This window comes from Podarcis filfolensis, assembly GCF_964270895.1.
Source record: "Podarcis filfolensis genome assembly, chromosome: 7".
NCBI classification, from domain to species: domain Eukaryota; kingdom Metazoa; phylum Chordata; class Lepidosauria; order Squamata; family Lacertidae; genus Podarcis; species Podarcis filfolensis.
The window spans coordinates 37,846,244-37,872,096 of NC_139603.1; the positions used below are offsets into that span (position 1 = coordinate 37,846,244).

The following is a 25,853-nucleotide window of genomic DNA, read 5'->3' on the forward strand; positions in this document are numbered from 1 at the left end:
TGTGGTGCAATTTTTAGAGGGTTGATTTTGAACAAAGCCCCATTAGCTTATTTCTGCTAGCTCCAGGGGGTGATTTCCTTAATGACCACGGCAGAGAATCGTAACAAGAATTCTTGTTTGGATCCCAGAAAACTGCACTGTGTATGTATAGAATCCTAGAATTTGTAGAGTTGGAAGGGATCGGAAGGGTCAATCTAGTTCAACCTCCTGCAATGCAGGAATCTAATCTAAAGCATCCATGTAGAAGTGTACAAGTTGACATATTACTTCTAAAGTATTATGGATAATATATTTTTCTGTCTCAAGGGGATGGGGACTCAGCATTACAGCCACCCAAATTTTAGGAACAACTGGCATTTTGTAATGTGTGAACACTATAGTAAGCATACAGATCTCTGCGTATTTTAGAAAATCATCTTCCTTTTGGTTTTTCAGCCAAACTTGTTTTTGGTTTTTAAACTAAACACCTGAATGTTTTAGACAGCAATCATATATCCACTCAACCGGGAATAAGCCCCACTGAAAACTAGACCTATATAGCATTATACAGTTACTGAAGCAATTTTTAATCCAAAGGAACTTTGTTAGAGACGAATGGAGTTCACATCAGATTTCATACCTGCTCAATTGTGAAATATTTATATTTAACAGTTTTGAACTGACATAGTCTTGAATAGGTAAATAAGGCTCTAGAATAGAAAAACTGCCAAGAATCTTACAGCACATTAAAAACAAATGACTACGATATAAAGTTATAAACCTTTATAAACTGGAGCCTATTTAATTCAATTGCAACTGCTGAAACAGTGCTAGTGAGCAATCTCGTGTACAAGAAGCTGGCGTAAAGCAAACCGGTATAAATTAAGCTGACATAAATTTATACGAGATCCAAACTCTTCAGCAGCGGGGGTGCTACTGTCGAAAGCCAACCTAAGTCTGGCTCAGGGAAAACAAGTCTTTAAAATAGTGTTTGAGTTACATCATTGTTTTCCAAGTAGACTTGATACATATATATCTATCGAGAACATAGATTCTCAAGCTTAATACCCTAGGGTATTCAACCACTTCAGATGGTTGAATATTAATGAGGCCCACTAGTTACAAAATGTGGTACTGGGACTGAGCCATTTAATATGGTGGCAGTTGGAGATAAAATTTGGCATTATATGCTGGCAAATTATTTACACTGCTGTCAACTGATACCTAATACATCTTTGGAAATTGGTAAATTCTTTGCCATAGTCTTTTCTTTGTAGCAAGGAGTTCCATAGCCCAGCTTTTTTCAGACTAAGTGCAAACATTTGCTGTGAGGTATTGTGACTCTCCAATTTAGGCAGAATTTGGTGATCCAGAGGCTCTAAATGGATTCTTTTATATTATCTCTTCCTACCTCCACATACCTCTTGATGTATTTTTTTTTAAAAAAACCAAATCTCTGGTAATTTATTCTCCTGTTCTCTAATTTGTACCCTATTCTCTCTGCCTTCCAAAGCCCTCTGCAAGTTTCTTTCATCCCTCCTCCCCGATCCTTTTCACTTCTTTCTCTTATAACAGCTTTCCTCTTTTATCCCTTTCCTTTCTATTCCCACTTTGTTTGTTCATAATAAATATGAACTTCTTATCTCACTTTCTAATTTCCTTCAACATCTCTTCTGGCCCTTTCCCCTCAGAGGAAGCACTTCCTTCCCTTCTTCCCATGCCTTCTTTGTCTCCCTCTACTCAGCATTGCTGGTACTGGCATCAGTCCAACCAAAAGGCTATGCCACTGTTAGGGGCAGGACAGTCTGTGGCACTGTGGCTCACCTGAAAGTGGCCCAAGGTGGGTTCCTGGCTGGCTCACTGTTTGAGAAACAGTGATGTAGAGAATTCATATCTTGCTACTCCATAAGGTGTCCAAAGCAGATAACAACTCAACCACTTCTTACAGGTGCCACATAATACCGGTTCTGCATTTCAAATAATTCAATCTTTTATTGTTGCAGCCGCTGCACTTGCCTACTGACATCTGATAGGCACCTCACTGTACTCTTTTAGGCACTTGCTAAAAGCATTTCAGTTTCAGCAAGCTTGCCCTAATCTTGATGAGAGTTGTAATCTATTTATTTTCATTCTGTTTGATTCTTCTTTTAATGCTAATGTTTCTTGTTGATGTTATTATTATTATTTTGTTTTATCTGTTTTATAAAGTGATTTGAGGGTCGCTTTTACAATCAAGCGTTGTAACAATTTGTTGGGCAAAAGATACCTGCATTGCAGGGGGTTGAGCTAGATGACCCTCTTGGTCCCTTCTTACTCTAAAATTCTATGATAAATTTTATGAAATAAAATAAATTAAACAAAAAATACAGTAATAAGAAACACGTTTTGTAAGATGCCAAGGGGCTCCTTTTTGTTACATAATTTTTTTGTTTATTGATTTTTTGTTTGTTTGTTATATAAGGCTGAAATCCAGGTAGCAACAGTTTAGTCTTCAATTCGCAGCATTGCGTGACTGGCTCTACTTCCCGATATCAGCGTGGATGTTGTGCTTTGGTTTCCCCTTTCCTAGCTCTCTTTTTCTATCAGAAAAGAAAGCCGCGGCCTTGAGCTCTTGGAATCTGCGGAAAGGACAAACACATAAACAAACAAACCTACGAGCCTCTCAATTCCCACATCCCACCCAATGGGCAGCCAGCTAGGGCAGCTTTCCCCGCCTTCCTGCCGAGAAGTGGGCGGTGCTTCGTGATTACGGAGCTGGCGGCAGAAAGGTTCGATCTGCGCGTGCGCGAGGAGGCGTGGCTTTCCTGGGTCAGAGTTCCCAGTTGGAGATCTGCCGCCGCTGCTGCGCCCAAGGGTCAATATCTGCCAAGTTGAGAAGCGAAGCTAAGAGTTGGGGCGATGGCGAAGGTGAATGCTAGCGGCGACAGCAAGCCTGGAAAGGAGCCGTGGCGGGGTTGCTATTATACCCTCGAAGAGATCCAGAAGCACAATCACAGCCAAAGCACCTGGATCATCCTGCACCACCGTGTGTATGACCTCACAAAGTTTCTGGAGGAGGCAAGTATAAGAGGCTGGAAAGGTGGGGCTGCTGAGCTTGCAGGCGATTTCAGTCCCGTAGAAGAGGCGAAGGGAGCTCGAGTAGTTCTGCACGATCATGCACGCTGGCAACTTGCTCTCAGCGAAAAGCTCCTCTGGGTGTTTTGAGACGAGGGATAGACAGATAGATGGGGACCGTTCAGAGAGCAAGCAGGTGCTTCCGTTAAAGTGCTTCCTCGTAGGCATTTTGTTATTTTTGCTGTTCGTCGAAGTGACTTTCTGATCCTGTAGTGCTTTTGAAGATGAGAAAGTTCAGCTCACATAGCACATATTCCATCTGTATCGTTTGTTGCAAAGTAATATTTTATTGTATAGCAACACAATTTTGTAAGATAAGCTAGATTGAACTGGAATAGCTTGGAAAAGCAAGATTGCCAAATTTATGGCAAGCTTTGCAATGAAACTGTTGTAACCAGATGCTTACAGGCCATTTCTTGCAAGCAATATGACACGGTTCATCCATCAGTTGTTCAAGTATAAAGGGTTGAGTAATGTCATCTTTGTACTAATTAGCTGACTAGAAATAGCCCACATTCACTTCACTTTCTCCTTTATTCATCAAGGAGCTGAACTATTGTATATTCTAAGATGCTGTATTTAGAACTTGTGTATCTGTACAGTGCTATTTCTGAAATCCATAATGCTCCTGCTCCCCTAAGGTGGGGAGAATCCAAATGCAGACAATGCATTTGTCCTTCTGTTTCCGGGCTGTTAACATTTCCCCCCCAACTTTTCCTATATTTTCCTTCCCACTAGAAATAATGGGAGAGAGAAAGTGAGCTACACTCCTGAGCACATATAAATTTTGCACAGATTTGGGGGAACCCCAGTGGTTTTGGATCTTTTAGCCAGTAGAACCCTTCAGGGTATTGTGGGGGCAGAGAGAGGTGGGCACAAGACCTGCTGTATCTTGAGCCTGTCTTCCCATCACGTGACAGCAGTGGGCCCAATCTGGGCCTCTTCACTACACCAGTCTTGAGAACTGGCACAGCAAGGGGCCCGACATCTGCTCTGACTGGTGCAACCGCGAGGGCTGCAGATGTGTCTGCCATCCCATTAACTCCTGCTGCTGCTTCCCAGTGGTTTGCATTGCCTTCTTAGAAAGAAGTATGGTTGGATGACTAGCCAGAAGTTGTCGCTTGTGGAATGTTACCATATCACAGGGTGGGTTGTTTCTCCAAAGGAGTAAAAAATCATGTTGCATCAACGTGGGAGTTGAATTGGAATCCCTTTGCTAGTGCTGTCTCCGCTTTTTCACTTTCCTAGCATAGTTATGTTAAGCAAAGGATTCATGTTGGGGGCTGCAGTGAAGGATTGTGTCAAGAGTATCTGCAGCACTGCAGTCCTGCACATCTTGGGTGGGTTTTAAATAGCAAGGAGGTACAGCTATGTACCTTGGTCCATTCATCAAACATACAGAACCGTTGCATTGATATACACCAGGGGTCACCAACTTTAGGGCCTTCAGATGTTGCTGAACAGCAGCTCTGATCATCCTTGGCTGTTGTCTAGGCTGGTTGGAGCTGCTGGGAATTGGAGCCCAATAACACAAGGGCCGCAAGTTAGCCACCCTTGACAGAGACCTGCTTGCTAGTTGTAGCTAGGGAAGATGTTAAGGTTCATGCCATACAACTATTACAGCCCCCAAAATGACTGTGAGTCAGGGGATTGGGGAGCTCTTAAGGAAGCTTAGGATCTTTCAGTTGTCACTGTTGATTTAAATTTAATTCTAGAAATAACTGAGCTGCTGTGTGTCATCTGCTGACTGTATTTCTTGGTACACCCATGTGCACTGATAAGAATATGGTTTAAACCTTCTAGCAAACTTTTTGCTAATTTCCGATCTTGTTCTCTGACAGCATATCTTGGTTTCAATATTGCATGAAAGTCACCAGTGGCTCTTTCGCCTTTGAAATTGATTTTATGTAGCCATTTATTTCATCAGCTTATTCTGAGAAACTGATTGAAGATAGTATGCTATGAAGACACTTTCTCCTTTTTAGACATATTCTCACAAAACTTACTTCAATCACAAAAAAGGAAAAAAGTTGTTTCAAGAATTTTTTTTTGCCACAGATAAACATAATTGCATCCCTCAGGCATTGTGTGCAGATAACTTATGCTAAACATGAGGAAGCTTTTCAGGTTTGGCCAAACTGTAGTGAACTTCCTTTATAGTTTAAATTGTTTACAGTAGTAGGTAAACTATTGGGACCTGTAACAAAATACTGCATTGTTTCTTCACCTTCTCTATCATAACTAAACAAATAAAATAATAGGAGAGCAAGAGTCTTAAAACAGAAACTAAAATGGTCAGACCACCCCCACCCCATCTCAAATTAGCTATATTTAAAAGGTAGTGATATTAACAAATCTTTTCCAAGGATGTCCCCTGGTTAGCCTGTTGCATAACTTCAGCACCAACACTAGGCACTGCAGATTTAACATTGTTAATTGGTCACTGATAACTGGCAACATCTAGAACAAGCCTCCCAGCTCATTTTTGGGAATGAACAGGATTTAGGGTGTGCTGGGCACAGATAATCTGCATTTAATAGGTATTGTCTTAATCTGCCTTTCTCCCTTCAATGCTACATGTGTTGCAGGAACTCATAGTGCTTTCTTCTGAGTTTGAACTAACTGTAGCACGTGGTTATGTTCAGGTTCTTTGTGCTTTTTATGCACTGTGGTCTGATTTACATGCAAACTTTTGGGGGGGGTGATACTGGATGGGTTGCCCTCCTTTTGAGCAAAGGTTTGGCCTAGATGGCTCCGAAAGTGTTCCTAGATCTAGGATCCCATAACTCTATATAGAGAGTTTGATGACATTGTATCTGTACACTTGCTTAAAAATAAATATTACATTTTGCCTTTACAAGGTGGGGAACATAGGAAGCTGCCTTACACTGAGCATTAGTCCATTGAAGTCTTGATTGTCCTCACTGAGTGGCAGTGATTTAATTTGGGAGCTTCTTCGTGCAAAGCAGATGCTCTACCACTGAGCTTCTGCCATTCCCCAATATCATTCCGCCATGGGATTGGTTTTCTTTTGTTGGATTTAACTGATACGCCACTCTCAAACAGTTCCTACAAAAACTGGTTCTCCCAGAAGCTTACTTGAGGTTCTTCATTGAGAAAATAGGCATTGGAAGACAACTTGCTTCAGAAAGAACAGTTCCAAATGACTAATCTTGGTCTGCATTGTGTAACCACAGATGAATGCTTTGTTTTAGGGTGCATCTAGTTTGCATGGGACAGCAACTAGGCATGGTAAGCAAAGGCTTCAGACCTGTGTAAACTGAGACTGTATAGAGTTTCCCACGCTAAAGTAGACTTCCAGACTAATCAATATGGAACACAAAGCTTCTTGATAGTATGAACTTTGAAAACCATTGGAGCAAGCATTTTTATTTCAGCTTGCATGCAGAATTCATTTTTAATGATGGCATCTAACAGAATGCTTTAGATCTGTGCAGCTGCAGAGGAAGCCGCTCAGGCGCCTGAGGTGGCGTGCCCAGGGTCGGGGTGAGTCACCCATAGGGGCAGGGTGCATTGCAGGGCCTCCAGAGTCTGCCTGCCTCCTCCCACTCAGTTGCCCTACAGCTGGGGGGGGGGGAGAGGCAGCGGGCGGACCGTGTGGGCAGCGTGGAGTCTCTGTGCGCCCAAGCCCCTATGGGTGCGTCTCTCTCAGACATGTGGCTCGGGTGCTTTGCAGGCTTTGCTTAGATTACTGCAATACATATGCAAATTGCTGCCTTAAGGCACTTCAGGCAATACACATGGTTAATCCTAAATAGAGCTACAGTGGTACCTCAGGTTACATACGCTTCAGGTTACATACGCTTCAGGTTACAGACTCCGCTAACCCAGAAATATTACCTTGGGTTAAGAACTTTGCTTCAGGATAAGAACAGAAATCGTGCTCCGGCGGCGCAGCAGCAGCAGGAGGTCCCATTAACTAAAGTGGTGCTTCAGGTTAAGAACAGTTTCAGGTTAAGTACGGACCTCTGGAACGAATTAAGTACTTAACCTGAGGTACCACTGTACAAGAAAGGTAGGTGCTGTTACTGGCAAAGCTTTGGAAGTTGATCCACCACTGTCGCTGTTGCACCCCTTTGCTATCCTGTATATAGGAATGGGGTGGACTCCTCTGAAGGCTGTAAGTGTTTCTGCAGTCTTTATCTATGCCTGGTAGGTGGAACCCTTTGTTCCCTTCTCTTTTGATTGCTCCTTTATTTAGGTGATGGGGAAGGTGCTTCTGCCTCCTGAGAGGTGGCCAGGACTCCTGAAACATCCCCCTCTGGGCAGATAGAGCCACTCCCAGCCAGTATCTGACAGCTCTAGAGTGAGTGCACCACAGAGAGGCTCTGTCAAGCTAGGAAAAGGAGGCAGGGACAGAGAGGGAGGCAGAATTCACAGCTTGGGGACGGAGAAGACAGAAGACGTGAGAAGATTGAGGAAGCTGCCACCCGCCCCCCCGCCACTCCTCACTAGCAGATTCTTCGGCATCTGGCAGAGGCTTCCACATCCTGCTGGAGCCTTTTCCTGGGTCCTTGGCCAATCCACCTGATTCAGACAGCCCATTACACTGTATTTCAGCAACATAAGATCTTCATTTGTGATGTAAGGAACATATTTATATTTCACAAAGAAAGTGAACAAGCTGAGACAGGCAGGTTCAACTTGAGCAAAGCTTATATGAAACTGAAATTACCCTGATGTCACACGGCTGGTTGCTACATTTGAAAGGCAGCTCTCAGTTCATACTCAAACAACTCTAGAAGTCCGTGCAGGCTGCAGTCAAGACTTGCAAACTGTGCAAGTGCTTCATGGTTCCTCCTATTAATGTATCTTTTTTATTTATTTAAGGTACCCACTTTACTGCGGTCCCACTTTACAAATTTGGTCTTTGACCTGGGTATGACTTACAAGACCACTCCCAATTCTTGTGGGAAGTGTAAACCCATTGGGTGTACATTAGCACTCTTGGATAAACCCAGAAAATTTTACACAGAAAGCAAATAAAAAGAAATTGGGTTGTCATTAAAGCCTGTGAAAGTCAACTGGTGTCTATGATGCTGATGGAAAAACTCCAGCTTTTGGGGAACTATTCTGCTTTTGGGTAACAGGAGCAGGGAACTGTGATCTCTCACTGCTCTGACATATGAACTTGTAGGCTAAGATCTAACATTTAAAAACAACTGCTACAGCAGTGTTGTAAAGTATGAGTGCTGGCTTGCAGACTTGTGCACCATCATTGCATTTTTTTGCACTCGTGGCTCTCATAAAAGGTACTTGTGTGTATGCAGCCAGGATTTTAAGAGCTATGTATCAGACTTTTCCCTCTCCTCACAAGTTTAATGCGTTAAAAGGTAGTTTGTATGTTTTGCGAGAAGAGTATCTAGTATGCTTTGAAAAAAGAAAGAAAAGGAAAAGCTGTTTGTGTAGTAACATGGCTTTGCCAAAGTCACTCGTTTATTTGTTACACTTACACCCTTGATATTTTAGTTGTATACTGTGGTACCTTGGTTCTTGACATTAATCCATTCTGCGAGTCCGTTCAACTCCCGAAACCGTTCGAAAACCAAGTTGCAGCTTCCGATTGGCTGCAGGAGCTTCCTGAACTCAAGCGGAAGCCGCGTCAGGTGTTCAGCTTCCGAGAAACGTTCGCAAACCAGAACACTTACTTCCCAGTTTGCAGTGTTCGGGAGCCTATTTGTTCGACAACTAAGCTGTTTGAGAACCAAGGTATCACTGTACTTAAGATATTTTACAATATTTATTTGTGAATTGTCCCACGTACACAGCTACTTTTTGAATAATTTGTATTAGGCAACCACAAGAATTAGGATGGCTAACCTGTGGCCTTCAAAAGGTTGCCTACAACCCCCTTCATCCCTGATGATTGACCATGCTGGCTGGGCCCAAAGGGAGTTGTAGTCCACAACTGCTGGAGGGCACCAAGTTGGCTACCTGTGCCCTAGAGGCTGCTTCTGCTTGGGTTTAAAATGTGTAGAATGGTGGTATTTTTGAGAACGTGTTATTTGTGTGTCAAGGGAGTGTCTTTGAGCTGCTATTTCCTTCATCTGCTTTTTCCACTGTTGCTTCCAGTGGTGCTATTGTCTAGTGTGGAATGAAGTGAACAGAGCTCACATTTGTGTTAATTGCTGAAAGAAGCCATTTATCATCCAAACAGAAATAAGTTTCTTATCTTTCCATGTGTATCTAGTGAATACTTTGAATTCCAAGGTGTAGCAGGTATGTGAATATTTTGAAGAGATAAGGAACCAAAACATCGTTTCTACACCTGGAAAGATTTACACACACAAGAGTCTGGTGGGGTGTTTTTGCTTTTGTTTTGCTTTTACTTCACTGCTTTTTCTCCATGGAAAATATGTAGCTATTCCGCAGGTTATCTAACAATATATATAATCTTTATCAGTACAAATCATCTAAGGAGACACAGGTCCAAACCTTAGTACAGTTCTTTGTACTAAAGAATGTTGGGGTCTTGGTTTGTGACTTTGAGATCTTCTCTCAGTTCAGAAGAACATATAAAGAAGCAACTGGATCAGGCCCATGGGCCACAGATTCCGGCATTCTGTTCTTACAGTGGCCAGCCAGTAGCATTTGACAACACAGTATATTTTTGCATTTGACAACACAGTATATTTTTGCATCTTTACTTGTGGACTGACCTAAAGATTACCCAGGTGAATGCGTCGTGTGCTGTCAAAGGGAAAACTGTTTTAAATCTGACCATATTTCTCCTTTTCAGTATTTTTAATATTGCTCTGTGCCTTACAATTCAGAACAGGAAGCTTTCTCTCTTCAGTTCCTGCTCCATTAAAAAATGGGTAACTTCATGAAATGACATTTCATTGCAGCTATTCACCTTTTTTCAGTATAGATGTGCTAATAGGAGTTTGGGCTCATCATCTCTGAAGAGTTGTGTAAGTTACGCTTTGCTGTCCAACCTGTTTTCTGGATTCAGTTTGCTGAATGCTCTGTAACTCTCACATCAGTCAGCTTCAGTGTCGTTCAAGACCTTTGCTCTACTCCTTTGCTTGGATAGTTATCAGTACTGATTCAAGGGCAGGATTTTGTCATTCATATTTGCACGTTCGCTTTGACTTGCATAATCTCTCTCCAGCATGCACTTCCTTAACCTTTTGGGGATTGACGGCCACATGTAATCTTTGCTCTACACACTTGTGTAACTTTTTGCCCCATTTTGCTTAGTCACTGTGCATAAGCACTGTGCACTTTCTTCACCCAATTTTTCTTTTATGCAAAGAAACTTGGAAACTTTTACAAGTTTATCACTTTTAGGCAACAAATAATACCTACGCATGTGTTTTTAGAATGTTGCCAGGGCATCTCTAGACAGGAGTGGTTTCTTTTGAATGGTTTGATATGGGGAAATAGAGAAAGTTGCCTACATGCTCACTGCCTTGCATATCTGCTTTCCTTCCCATTTCTCTCGAAGTCCTGAAATGACAAGACTAGGAAATGTGGTTTTGTTTTGTTAGTGTTTTCAACTTCTCTTTGATTTAAGAGCTGCAGTGTCGGTTATGTGTGAAATTAATGCTGGAATAAGATCTTGGCTAAACAAGTGCTTCAAAAGCCTTACTCGTATGAAGTGCTCTCAGGGTTAAAAACATCTTTATTTTTATATAATGAATGTTATAGTACTTAGGTGGAGCAGCATTTACAGGATCATATAACGTGGATTAAGAACTTCACTCATCCCCTTTTATGCAATAAGAGTGAGTTAAACACAGGCAGATTGGACTTCTGCACTGGCAGAGGGCCCACTGCCAGTGGGGGAGGCTGGGTCAAACTTCACAGTGGGAGTGCCAGAGAGAAAAAGAGTGCATATTTATTTAATGGTGTGTTTTTTAAACCCTGCCTTTTAGGAAAGCTTTCCCCTATGCATGGCTCTTTGTGTGTGTGTGTGTGTGTGTGTGTGTGTGCGTGCGTACGTGTGTGTGTGTACACACACACACACACACACACACACAAAACACACACACACACACACACACACAACATTCACAGCCACAGCACAATCAATCAACAACAATCATCACTAGGTAAGTTAATTTTACGACATTTAAAACATAACAGCCTGATAAAACCATAAAATGACAGAGTAGCACTACAGAAACTGCAGCTTGATTTTTTAAATTCTTCAGATTATGAAAATGCAGTTACAAATCAGTTTTAATGCCCACAGAAGCACCTGCACAGTTGGGGCCTGCCTGTTCCCAACTGGAATGGAGTTACACAAATATGGTTGCTTGCCAGCCTAATTGGTTTGGTTTTACTGACAAGCATGCTGCTGGCAGTAGGGCGGTGGAAACTCTTCTTAAAGTGCCATTAGACTGATATGGGCGAAAGTGAGGGTTCAAGGAAGCCAGTCCCAACCTGTGTTTCAAAGGAACAAGCCGCATCTTTGGGGGACTTGATCAGAAGCTGCTGCAAATATTGCAGTTGTAAGACATGTTTGTGTAAACCAGCCAACAATTAAAAATACATTTTTATGGAGGACAGTATAAACCTGGATGACTGAACTTTGTTTTAATCACAGGCACAGATATATTCTAGTGGTATTTTCCTTGTGTGTGTGTGTGTTTTCAATATCTACAATACGGATGGTAGTTGCTGGGCAAAATAGTGTTCTTGTGTGTGCTCAACTTTTCCAAAAAACAAGAACCATATGCACACTTGTTATGCATCTAATATTAGAATTTAGGGTCATTCATTGATAGTGATTGGCAGCCAGTTTGGCTTAGAATTGTACTTTCAGCAGCTCAGGTCAACATTTTGTGCATCTAATGAAGTGGACAGTGCATGAAAACTCATGCCATAATACATTTGTTAGTTTTTAAGGTACTACAAGATTCCTTGTTGAGCATGCAATCTGCCGCAGTTCCATTTCTGAAACTGACAGCTTTAAGATGTACTGATACCTATTGGGACAGAAAGCTTTAAAAAACAATTTGTAAAGTACATGGATACTTATTCATTTGTTGTTTTCTTACAGCACCCAGGTGGTGAAGAGGTTCTAAGGGAACAAGCGGGAGGAGATGCTACAGAAAGTTTTGAAGATGTTGGCCATTCCACAGATGCCAGAACATTGTCGGATACATTCATTATAGGAGAACTTCATCCAGTAAGTGCACTTTCCATATACAGAACGTGTGCTTTCTTTTACCTGTATATTTCTCCATATTTTTAAAGCCTTAATGAACATATCAAATTGGATGCTGCGATGCAGTGTTCTGTGTCAAGTTGTAACTTTGTAATTTGGGATTAAAAATGTTTGTGCAGTAAAGCAGGTTATCAGTACCTCCTCCCATCAGTTGATGACAGTGTACAGTTTATTAGTGCTTCTCTGCAAGTTCTAAGCTATTTTTTAGGTTTTAAGTTTTCTGTTTTAAAATAGTTGGTTCCTGTGTTCAGGATGGATTGGGAAAGTGAGAAATAAATAACAGTTAAGAAGCAAAATCAATCAATCAATCAATCATAGCAATAAATTGGCAGTGGCAGTAGAAGTTTAAAACCAGGCTTGTGATTTAGAAGAGACTGATCTGAACACACATATGCTGCACTGCAAGACATTTGTGTCCAGGGCAACAAATGTATGCCCTTCAGCAACACTTAATGTTATATCTGAACCAATTACTCTTTGCTAAGATCCCACCAATGCAGTTCCCGTAGCTAACCACGGGACTTATCCTGGTGGCTGTTAATTAAATTCTAGCACTAACTGAAACAGTCTTCAGTTTCCAAAATTCTCTGCACATCAGAGAACTTGCCAGTGTGTGTGTGTGTGTGTGTGTGTGTGTGTGTGTGTGTGTGTGTGTGTATGCATATGCATGCATGCACGCACGCACAAAGGTGCTGTCTCTTTTGGTTGGGTAAAGGACAAACTCTATCCAAGTCCTCTGACACTTAACAGAGGACCTAGGAAATGATCGGGATCATTTATGCGTTTTGTGCAGAGAATTAGTAGTGTTGCCAAGCTATTTCTGCCAGGTATGTCTGCATGGCACTTCCTGCGTTCTTTCCTTTCATCATATTTAGTAGGATACACAGCGGTATAGGGTTTTGAGGTTACGTCTCTAAATCAAGCCCCTTCATGCAGTTACCAGACTAAAGTTTAGACTGGTGCGTTTGATATTTCTGGAGCTGGTACATGAAGAAATTTGCTTCTGTTTAGCATGTGATAAACTACTGTAATGAGTGTTCAAAGTGCACAGATACTTGCTGTGTTCCCTGCAAAAGTACCTTCATGACTTTAGTACTGGAATCAAGATGCAGTTACAAAGTCCGCTTTTTCAAAAGAGCCAAACAGTTCCTCCTGTTTCATAACACTTCTGTGTCTAAAAGGCATTAGAAGCTTTGTAGAAAACTGATCTTGGCATCAAAACATTGCTGCAAGATTTATTTTTAATAATTTTGTTTCCTTTGCTTTTTTAAAAGTCTTCCACCCACACTTAACTGTTCTGTTATGCTAAAAGATCTGTTATGCTGGAGGACTTGAAAGTAGCTCGTGTGCTACCAGGGAGCATTTAATCAAGCTACAGTAATGTTTATCTCATGTGGAGATAATGTGGAGCAACTTTTCTGGAGGCAAACTCAAAATAAGTTTGGTAGAATAGAATTGGATAAGGAAGCATGTTGAAAATTATCAGCAACTACTACAAAGAAGATAGGTTGCAAAATGCTTTTAGAATGTGTGTGTATCCATATATTCACTAATCAACAGGGTGAAATTTACTGTACTAGTTTTACATGTATAAATAACTCTTGGTATTTTGGGGCATTCTACATTGTGTTGCTTATCACTGTTTTTGTGTTGCAGGATGACTGGAAAAAAGTTCAGAAACCAACGGTAAGCATTCCACTTTAAAGCCATCTCACCATGTTAATGTTTGGCAGCAGTGATCTGTGTTACATGCAGTGCTGGCAGGGACTTTAACTAATGTTAAACATCTGTTGCTGTTGCTCTTGTGTCCTGCTTGTGGGATTCCCAGCAGCATCTACTGTGCCATAGTGGGAAATATGAGACTGGACTTTATGCGAGGGTGGTCTTATGTTTATGGGGAACAGTTCTACAAAATCTTAAGCATGCTAAGTGGCCTAGAACCAGCTGATGTAAGGCTTCACACAGTGTGCGCTAAGAAGGTTCTGCAGCCATTCTCATGTTTCTGATTGTGCAAAAGGCTATGCACTAGTAGACATCTTTGCACAAGTGGAAGTGGCAGAACATCTGACTTAACTCTCCTCAAGCACCATTCTAGCATGAGGCATACAGCAATCCTTCCATGAACAAGAAGGCACCTTGGGTGGTATTCAACTAAATAACTCAGGGCTTTCCTTCCTCCATGCCCCTGCCACCCACAATTCTACTTCGAAGGGTTGGACAAACCCTCAGGGCAGATTTAGGGGGCATGTGGGGGAAGGAGAGGAGAAGAACTTTTTTGCTGCACAAGGATAAACAATTGTGCAGATGGAACACCCTTCCCTTACTGATGCTTTTAATATAACCCCTTCTGTGCACAGAAAGGCACATCTGGTCCAGCTTTTAGTACTGAAAAAGGAGTTTGAGTCAGCTTTTTCAGATATGAAAATAATACTGTTCAATATTGCAAAGTATTCTAATGCTTACCAATACTGAACAACAGCTGACATTCTTCAAAAGTAGAGGTCTGACCCATGAGACTCAAGTGCTGTGTTGTGCACACTGAAAAAAAAAGGAGATGCTATCTAACCCAGTATTGTCCACACTGAATGGCAGTGGCTCTCCAGGGAATGTCCCCTGCCTTGAAACCCTGAGCTAGTCTGACGTGGTACACAGCAGTCTCCTATCTCACTATTATCAGCCCCTTTATTCACAATCATGAGGACTGGAATCTGAAATCGTGGAGAAACCCTGCTAGTCAGTTTGGTTAAAATTGAGTTAGGTAGACCATGATTTTGACTGTATATAATAAGGGAGCTTCCTATGGTCCGTGAAAGGTGATGATCCAGAGAATGCTGATATGGTTTTTTAGCAGTTCTGTTCTGCTATCAGGGTACTTTGTCAGGCCTTGACAGATAAGCAGATCAAATGTGAGCCAAGTGGAAAGTCTCTCTCCAAATCTTTCTGCATCGCAGAAACTGTTAAGAACTGCCCTCCTGGACCAGGCTTGAAGAGCCACCAAGTCCATCATTTTCCCCCTGAGTGCTGGCAGTCAAATACTCAAGAGACTCTAAGAAACTGGGGATGATGGTGATGATTAATTCCCTCCCATTTGTGCAGCATGTGTTTTCCATAGGCATTTCTGTCTCTGAACATGGAGATTACAATTAGTTTATCTTCCACAAATGCTGCAAGAATAACAGAAAGGATCTAGAAGGTTAATCGTATGAAGTTTAATTGTGGATAAATTGTGTGGCAAGATTTAAGTGAGGGACACACTGATATATTCCCAAGGCTGAAAACTGTCCTTGTGGGTTGTAAGATGTTGCAATGAGCCCAGCCATTTATTGTCTAGCTGCTGTATTTTAGGTGTTGACTTTTAAACCAAAACATGGTGGTTTTTTGCATGGCAACAAGAAGCCAGTGTGGTGTAGTGGTTAAGAGTGATAGACTCGTAATCTGGGGAACCGTTCGCGTCTCCACTCCTCCACATGCAGCTGCTGGGTGACCTTGGGCTAGTCACACTTCTCTGAAGTCTTTCAGCCCCACTCACCTCACAGAGTGTTTGTTGTGAGGGAGGAAGGGAAAGGAGATTGTGAGCCGCTTTGAGACTCCTTTGGGGAGTGATAAAGCGGGGTATAAAATAAAAACTCTTCAAGTCATTTCCAAAATTCATGGAATGTAGCATATACTGCCGTAGCAGCAAGTGAGCACAGAGGGCTAATGATCATGATGAAAGGTTAGATGTGAAAGGTTACACCATATCAGAGGAAATCTGAGGAAACAGTAGGTGAACACTCCATGTCAGTAATTGGCATGAGTTAGCTTTGTGACAAGAAGGATGGGCAGGAGAGACCAGTTAAGTCTAACTAATGTATTGCTTTGTTTTTCAGGAACCTTACATTACCACTCTTGATTCTAATTCCAGGTATGGCCTTCATTTAACAAGCCAGTACTGGTTTTCTTTTAAAAAATGGTATTCACAGTGCTTTTTTTCTAGGAAAATATGTGCCTGTACACATATAACATCCGGTGACGTTCACTGCTTGTGAAAAATAAATTCACTCACTCAGTGGAATTCTGGTTTCTCTCCCCCCCCCCCCCGTTTCTCATGCACCCGCAAAATCTGCTTGGAGGTGGTGTCACCCAACCCTCCTGACAAGATTTTGAGGAGCAAGAGGGTGAGGAAAGAGAGGCCATGTTATGCAAGCAGAGGTTTGCTCGCTCCGTGTTGGCTTTCACCTTTACTAAGTAATTTTGTTACATTTTCATGATGCTATTATTATTTTTATTATTTTTATTACCATGCTTTTTTGGCTTAAGATAAAAACAAGAATAGCTAAAAACAGAAAAAAATCATTAGAAAACATTAATATATACATTAAAAATCTGAAGACAATTGGAAATGGGGTCATATTTGAAGTCTAATGCTTGCATGTGTGTAATTGTTTATTTAACAGGACTAGGCCACATTGTGTTTATTGAACGAGCACCCTAACTCTGCATCTGGCACATATTTATTTGTTTATATAAAATGTATAGCTTGCCTTCTGGTGCCTGCCTCACTGCTTCAAGCCCACTGTCTGTAACAGACTCATAGAAACTTTCCAGTGCTTGGGTCTTGGGAATCTTAGGTTGCATTTGGAAGGCCACATATTTTGAAAATGTTTACATTATATTTGCTTTTTCCACTCTTACAGTGGTGCCCCGCAAGACGAATGCCTCGCAAAACGAAAAACGCGCAAGACGAAAGGGTTTTTCGGTTTTTGCGTCGCTTTGCAATATGATTTTCCCTATGGGCTTGCTTTGCAAGACGAAATGTCTTGCGAGTTCTTGCGAGTTTGTTTCCTTTTTCTTAAAGCCGCTAAGCCGCTAATAGCCGTGCTTCGCAAGACGAAAAAACCACAAGACGAAGAGACTCGCGGAACGGATTAATTTCGTCTTGCGAGGCACCACTGTACTTTAGGATTACATTTCCTAACAAATGTTTTTAAAAAACTTGTGTAGCTAACTAATTCAGTCGACCTTCTGGATAAAGAGTTCATTTTGGTCTCAGACTTTTGTCCTAAAGTCTTCAATCCAGCTATATATTTGCTTGCATTTCCACCAGTAGTTCAGAAAAATATTCCTTTGTCCAGGTCATGAATATGAGGAAACCTGTGGCCTCCAGCTGCCAACGTCCTTGATAAATTGACCATATTGGCTGGTGCTGATGGGAGTTAGGAATCCAGCAACAACTGGAGGGCTACAAATTCCTCATCTCTATCTTAGCTCAATGTGACTAAATCTTCATTATAGTTTGCCAAAAATCATATACAACCTTTACTTAGTTGGCATAACTATATAATCCATTGTATTTCACTTCAAAGTGTTTATGATCTGCTGCTGTCAGATCTAGGATAAAGCCTTAACCAAAAGTTCAGTTTTTCTGAAGTCCATTATATAAAAGCTAATGGATATTTGTATCAAAGTAACTTTATTCTATTTTATTTATTTATTGAGTTTTTTAATACAAAAAGAAAGAGCAAAAAACACCGTACATCCTACCCAAACGAAAACACACAAAAATACGTTATTATTTACACAAGCATAAATCCTTCCCACCTCCAATCCCTTCCCACCACCACACCCCTCGACTTCCCTCCACCACACCACGACTTCCTTATTGTTTACGTTCAATATAATCATTGCACTCCTTTAGATTTTGGATTTTTATCGCTTTATAACATTCCTAGATAATGTTGTTCTTTCCACTTTACTCCTTTAATCTAAACATATCAACATATTCTTTATGGAACAATATTTGACCATGTATTCTTTAAAGCATTGCCATTCTAGTCTTAAGTTTTTGGTTTGTCTGCATTCTGATATATCAGAATGTATCAAAGTAACTTTTTGTTTCTTCTAGCACATGGTCCAATTGGGTGATTCCAGCTATAGCAGCAATTATTGTGGCCCTTATGTACCGTTTCTACATGATGGAGTAATCAACATATTGAGAAGCTATAATGGAACAGACTGCTTTGGGAAAGAGAACCAAAAAATGCATCTGAATCTTCACATCAAGACAGTATCTGAGAACAACTTTCAAATTCCATCCTACCCTTTCCCAGAAAGCCAAAATAGGTTGCTTCAGCAATGCACTTTTTAACTCTGCCTTTTACGTAACTGTTTTTAAGTGCTAAAAATTCAGAGGTCTCTTTTATATCATAATGTTCATCAATTAACTATCTGATATTATCACAACATTTCTTAAGAATAAGACCACTGATTTTATCTATGTTATCAGTATGATACGAGGACACTAATGTTTAAGGCTTGTCTGGGTTTTCTATGAGTTGTTTGGACTTCTTTTGCTAAAAAAATTAGCAGAAGTTGTGTCTATGCAAATTCCTTCCATTTTTTTTTGCCTTCATTTAGAATTTTCTAATGCAAGGACCCGCTTTCCATCAGTTTCATAGGTATAATTTTTATATTTTCTCCCCCCCCCCAAAAGTCATAGTAAGCTTTTGGTATGGAAATGAGACTTAAGGCATATGTATATTTTTTCAATTTAAAACACCGTATTTTTCCGTGTATAAGACGAGTTGTTTTTATTATTTTAAAAATGCTTAAATATGGGGGTCGTCTAATAGACAGATAATTCAGATGTTGGATGTGCAATTGTTGACTGCAGCAAGGTCTGCTGGCAATTGGCTGCTGCGGCAATTGGGTATGCAACTGGGGGACAGATGATTGTTGGCTTTGTTGATGCATGCAATTGGCAGTGGTGGTCAGGCGGGTCAGGCCCAAAAAAAGCTCAACAACTCTGGACAATCTCCCATTTCCTCAGTTTGGAGTCCCCCAAAATAGGGGTCATCTTATACATGGGGGCATGTTATACGCGGAAAAATTATGGTATTTCTGTGGCTCTAAAGATTCCACTAGGTAGCATGGCCAGTTCCAGCCCCACAATCAGCAGGCCTTCAAACTTGATTCAAAATGTTAACAGAACAATTCAGACCAGTTCTCTTCTCCACCCCGCCCCCCCAAAAAACTATGTGAAAGTGTCTTCTGCTTGCAAAGTAGGATCTCTGGATCAAAGCTCCTGTCCTATGATGACTTGGTGATAAAATATATTGGGCTGTACTAAATGCTGCTGATCGGCAACAGATTTCCACTCACACAATGGAACTTTCTCCTGTACTGTCCCTTGCAGCCCCCTGTGCATCCTCAAAATTTGCTCCATGGGGTTGCCCTACAGAGCAAATTTTAAGGATTCACAAAAGGGAAATCCTGTTGTAGGAGTAAAACTCCACGTGCAGCATTGGAGGCAACCCATTGCCTGGCCTACCTGAAATTTTGTAAAAGGAGCAAGAGTGGGAAAAAATATCCAGGAAGGAATTCCACATAGCTTGTCTGAAGTAATGATCTACTCTCTCCTCCCCCCACCTCTCGCTATTTTGGAGGGGCAATGCAAATTGGGGTGGGGGGCCCCATTGTGCTTGCGGAAGTCCTTGCATGGGTTTCCACTGGTTAGATTAGTTAGTTGAATGTGGGCCCTGTCTTTGATTTTCCACTGCCTGTGTAAATTTCTTAAGTCTAAATGAAATAGTAGAGCTATTTTAATCAGAATCCACATAATTGTGCAACTCTTAATCATCTTGCTTAATTATCCTTAATTAACTTGATACCTGTCTCTGATTTCTGTGTGATTTCCATGTCCTGCGGAATATAAGTAAAAACATATGTGACTTGCCTGTGCCTTTTTATTTTGATGAAATAAGGGTAGTTTGCATCATGTGCCCATTTTTGTTCTTCTTACCTGCGTGTATGTCACTTGCTAACAACATTTGCATTGGTCACATGGAAGATACTCCGGAATAAACTAAAATGTTTACTTTTTTGTTGTTGTTGTCCTTTATCACCAAGTTGTACCATCCATCCAGCCTCAAGCTCAGTTGATAGTAATGTAGTAGTTGAATGGGTCATAAAGAAATATGAACTGTAGCTAAAGCAACTGTTTTATGACTCCAAAATAATATTGAATTGGCCTAACAATGCATATCTAGATCTGTACTAACAAATGTTTTGTGGAAGTGCTTTCTCTACCAAAATCTAGAAAATTTCTATTTAATAGCGATCACAGGGGATTAATGTTTCTAAGCCGATCTTATAGTAGGAACACCATTCATAGCCTTGCCGAGTGAAGGCCTTTCTGAGCATACCCACAGGCATCTGAACTCTCCCCTTGTACAAACTAGTGCTTCCACTTTTAATTTCAACCATTTCAAGAAATTATCCCTGGATGACCTAAATGCTATTACTGCTTGGCTGGTATTCAACTCTCATTTAAATTATGGAATAGGTCTCTTCATTTCAATGGGTCTACTCTGAGTAAAGCTTAGTTGAATACCACCTCATATGTTTACAGTCTTTCATATTAATAATCCAGAATCTTCCAGCCTACTGTTATCGTTACAATTGCTGATAATGTTATGGGAAACAGCCCTTTATCTGAGAACATTTTTAATATAAAAGCTAAGAGAATTGTGGTAACACGTAGTTCTTCACTACTGTCAATGACACACTCATGTTTCTCCTGTCCCCTTGTGTAATAACATACTTTGGCCTTTTATGTGTACTTGGTGTGCACCCAACCCACTGGCATTCATTAAAAGCATTTCCACCCACTTCTTATTGGAAGACTTTAGTATTGGATTATGTCTTTGAATGCAATAACCAGTCAAACCTGTTTTCAATCTCACTGGTTCCAACAACTTTATAGCAACAGAGCCAGCGTTTTCTCCTTGTACTGCATTATTTCCCACAACTCAGAATAGAAAACAGAACAGGTTTTTTGGAGCAAAAAGTACACTTTCAGAAGACATCTGAAGGCAGCCCTGTACTGGGAAGTTTTTAATGTTTGATGTTTTATTATATTTTTATATGTATGGAAGGCACCCAGAGTGGCTGGGGCAACCCAGTCAGAGGGGTGGGGTATTATTATTATTATTATTATTATTATTATTATTATTATTATTAAACACTGTATTTGCATTGACAGCAAAACCAAACACCTTGATTTCAGCTGTGTTCACACATTTATACTTTGTCTGGTGCATTCCCACTGGTTAGGGAAGCAGTGTACACACAATGTTACTCATAATCCCTATCTATCCTATAACTATTCTATTCTTTCTTATGAAATACTGTGTTTTCCGCAAATCACCTTTGATCGAAACTGAAGGGGGGGGAAATCTAGCTACTTTTTAAACCAATAATGTTTCTGCATAGTATTTCTAGGAAGTAAGAATGAGCTGTCCTATATTCCTTGAATACTTCTCAAATAAATAGGTTTATTTTAAAGCACTTATATACCGCTTAATATTTTATAAATCTCTAAGTGGTGTCCAACATGAATACAATAAACACTGTCATTAAACATAAAATGCAAAACCAGTAAAACTAGTATAAAAGTATATAAAAGCAGGAATCCAGAGAATTCAAATAAATAAAAACACGGCTCTGTCTTCTGGATCCTGATATGTCTCTACAATACATCTGAAGCAATTGATGGTTGCTGCTTCACGTATTGAAGGACATTCCATAGTATAGGGGCAGATACCGCCTCACAGATATCTCTGAAATGGGGCAATCTCCTTTAGGTCAATATGGAATTTGTTAATTTAAAATTTGCATGTGCCATGCTTCCAGGGTACCTTACAACAGAGTAATAAAATGAAAATGATGATGACTGAATAGCCATATAATCCTAAATCTTGATAAGATTTCAAGAGAGGTATGGAAATGCTAACCCATGAGGTGCTTTTAGCATCTTTTTTGAACTGTGGTGGTCCAAAGGCACTGAGAAGATTGTGGTCTCTCCTAGGACTTAAAACTTCCATGCACCTAACTTTCCTCGGCCGAGGTAATATGTACCTAATTTGTTTTGGGTATGAAAATATGTCAAACCCCAGAAATGGCCTGAAGAAAAATATAACACCTCCCCGCCCTAAGAGAGACAAACAAACAACGCCCCACAAAAAACCATGCCCCACAAAACATTAAAATAAGGCAAGCCTTGTTGCGCCCCAAAGAAACAACCCAAAAAGACTGGGATCATCACCACTGACAGCATCCCCATCAGGCTGAACTTTATATCCTCCCTCCCTCTAGCACCAAGGCAAAGTGGGCTGGTTTGGCCATGCAAGTTGATGGTCTCTACAGACTCAGTGGAGCCTAGCCCAGAGGAAAATGCCTCCCAGAAACTACAGCCTCTTGGAGGTAGCTGGAGTCTTCATGCTAACCAGTACCAGAACCTCTCTCCACTCTCTTCCAGCCACTGTCCCCCATGCTTGCTTCTTGCATTCTTGGCTTTTGTTTTGGCCTCTATTGTAAGTTGCCTGGAGGTTTATTTACTTTTGTAGACGCTGACTAATAAGTCAGATATTTAAACAACATGTGCACAGTTGGCTTGATTCCCCCCACGAGATTTTCAAGTACACGATGCTTCTCAGTCATTGCCAAACAACCTCTGTCATCCTCCTCAGCTGAAATAGCATACGATCTAGTATGTCGAGGCAAAAAAACAGGATACTGTCTTCCGGTAGGCGGGGGGCATGCTCCCCTGCAAGTCATGTGACCTGTGAGACATTGCAGCCCTGAAAAAGTGCTTTTGGGGGGCCATTAAGGTAACAAATGAAGTGGCTCTATGCCAGACAGCAGATGGGTGCTGCCCCTCCATCAACTTGCTGGTAGTTCGAAAGACAAAAGCCAGAGCTCTTTGTGTATAAGGTAAAAGCTGGAAGCAAAGCTGTGAAAGCAAAGGATCAGCGCCATGCTTGATTTCTGCCTGATTCAAAGACTGTGGCTATGGGAAAAGCAAGACCCTCTTGGGGTGTTAATGCTGTGAGCCCTTCCATTATAGGCTCAGGTTGTATATATGTGTAAATATACCACATATCATAAGGACACTACAGTCTCCACTGTCCTCATTCTGAGGAAAAGGAAGCCTGGGTCAGCATCGGGAAGCCCTGCAATCTTCTACTGCTCAGAGACTGGGGTGTTACACAACAATATTTTGCTAGTATTTCCAAAAGCTATCTCAGTCCTGTCTCAGCCAAGGATAGCAGCACCATATCATTAGCATAACACAGTAAGTTTACTTTAGAGGACACGATTGACACAGGAAAATATATATATCTTTGCAGTCCTGAGAAAAAAACCATTAACATACAAATTGAATTTTTTAAGAAGAAGAAGACACCCTGGCTTCACTGTTCTTGTAATAGGAATTATCCTAGAAAAGCTTTATTGTAGTAATTATTAGTATTACAGCAGACGTTATATGACCCCAGTTTCTATAGGTTTTGTTCTGAGAAATAAAACCATCCTCTCCCTCTTGCTTAAAAAACAACAAACAGAAACACATGAATGCAGCCAATTCCACCCCTTTGTTATAATTACAGCTCACATTTTAACATAACAATGAGCGCCCTCTCCTGACTAAATATTTAACTGAAGATTATAAATTAATGTGTGACAGTAGTATTTATTTTGGAAGCGCAAAGACTTACATCTAAGACAGAAAAATGTTGTGTAGAGGGGAAAGCTCATTTCCCTGCTACACAATTTTTAAAAATAAGAGCAGAGTTCATCACATTATATTTCATAATAACAGAGAAATATAGGGCTGTGCTACAGATCAGTTCTCTTGGGATGTGTTAGGATGGTTTAATTTGTTGCTGATCTCCAGTTCTGAGAAACCCAGAGCCATTTTCCTCCTCTCCATTCTTTGTATTCATACAACTCAGAGCATAATGATGCTTAAAAATGGACCCTGTTAAAATGCTCATTAACTAAAATGAAAGTGTCCCCCAATCGGTTATATTTCAATGGCTACAGTTGTAAAATGGCAAATTCTCCCTTAAAAGGGTGAAAAAAAGATTTCTCTTTACAAACCAGATTGGTCCCACAGTACTATTCCAGATTATGTTTATGTAGAAATAGAAAATGAAGGGAAAGAAACCACAACAAATGGCAACCAAGATTTCCTTCAGCTTTTTTGGCAAAGAATTGTGATTGCACAATAGTTCTTAGTAGCCAGGGTTTTCAGACAACAGTGCCAGCATGGTAGTCTCTTATTTAATATGAAGATTGGGAAATGGTCTAGATTAATTGCTGCAGTATAGAGACAGCCAATTTCTGTGTCCTCAGGGGCTTACTACATCTTCTGTCCTAAGTGCTGGGATTATTCAGCTTGCTCATGTGTGGTGTGGTTCTGTAATAAAGTTGGCCATCACCTAGCAATGAAGATGAAGCCTTGGTAGGACAAATCAATTGATCGGGAAGACAGAAGAACAAATGTACTTTCTTAAAATAGGCAGACTGTCAGCGAATGGTTGGAACAAGAAGACTGGGAAGTGTACACTCAGTCTGATCAGCTTCTATCCGAAGAGGAGGAGGGGTAAGTTTCACTCCCCTTGTCTACAGCAGTCTTAGGAGGAGAAAGTGTGAGAGAGATGCTATATCATTCGAGGAGGAATTGCCTAGTTACAAGATAGTGGAGGGAGAGGGGGAAGGGGAGAGCGCAGCCAGCAAAGACCTCCCTGGAGAGTATGAGGGATCCTCCATCTCTACGGGCCCATTTGTCCTTCCAATCCTAGAACAGAGGAGGCAAGGGGGTGGGACTACTGGGATTTCCTGCTGGCACTCAGGATGTTGTTGGGGACGAAGAGGCGGGGCTCAGATTAGCCAGCGTCTCTCTTTGTGTGGAGACATGGATTCTTGTTGTGCAACCAGATGACTGAATAAAAAGGACCATAAAATACAAACTGCTTGTTATTCTTGCCTTTGATGCTACTCCACGCCTGACACAGACCGGCAGTGATCTTCTAGCTTTCTGCCACATGCACGAGTAAGCAATCCAATAACATCTGTATAAAATATCCACAGAGATATTTTTATCTTTACAACTGAAACTGGGCAAAATGTTTTAGCACAGCACAGCTGAGATCTGGTAGGATTAGTGGGGTCAGATAAACATGCTTCTTGTGCAGGATGCGTCTTCTGGACCAAGGCCTGAACATGTCCATCCATCCCTGTTCTAGGCAGATGGAACAACGGTTTGACAGTATAAGGCCGTTTCCTATTATGTGCATTATTCTGTTGTTTATATCTGTTGTGGATTATGTAATCAACTGTCTATTAGGATTATACATAAGCAAAAATATTGCGTTCCTTATTTTAAAATCATCTGTTTTTCTGACCGGTAGAGAAAAATGCAATTGAGGGCTACAGGTTCCACATCACTGCTTTAGCTGGACCAGCTATTCTGTCAGTCCAAGTGTCGGTCCAAGAGAACGCAAACTGCTGAGTTTCACAGGCCTCTTCATCAGGCTTGCATTCAACATCTTTCCCCGCCTAAATCCTTTCCGATTAATTTGTTATGCAAACATTTGCATGAGCATATGCTGTGTTGGAGTCACTGCACATGAAGAATGAAGGGGAGAAATAGTTTTGCATTTCTAACAGTTAGTCTTCATTAAATGTTTATGAAAATACATAATGTTTACAACAAATACATTCAATAAAGATAAAAGTG

General features: G+C 40.9%; 1 protein-coding gene across 5 annotated transcripts; it reads left to right on the forward strand.

Annotated features, from left to right (window-relative positions):
- The first annotated feature begins 2,064 nt into the window (after window positions 1-2,064).
- On the forward strand, window positions 2,065-20,147 carry CYB5A (cytochrome b5 type A). 5 transcript variants are annotated; one of them, XR_014550544.1, is made up of 6 exons: window positions 2,065-3,036; window positions 12,125-12,253; window positions 13,949-13,978; window positions 16,162-16,196; window positions 18,177-19,009; window positions 19,067-20,147. XR_014550544.1 is itself a non-coding variant. In XM_083623597.1 (5 exons), the coding sequence occupies exons 1-5, from the start codon at window positions 2,878-2,880 to the stop codon at window positions 18,253-18,255; spliced, it is 432 nt and encodes a 143-aa protein (XP_083479723.1). In that variant the 5' UTR covers window positions 2,697-2,877; the 3' UTR covers window positions 18,256-20,147. The 5 variants fall into 5 exon arrangements, 2 of the variants coding, with proteins under 2 accessions (XP_083479723.1, XP_083479724.1); XR_014550545.1 differs by having other exon boundaries at window positions 2,713-3,036; window positions 18,177-19,045; window positions 19,108-20,147; XM_083623597.1 differs by having other exon boundaries at window positions 2,697-3,036; window positions 18,177-20,147.
- Window positions 20,148-25,853: the final 5,706 nt, after the last annotated feature.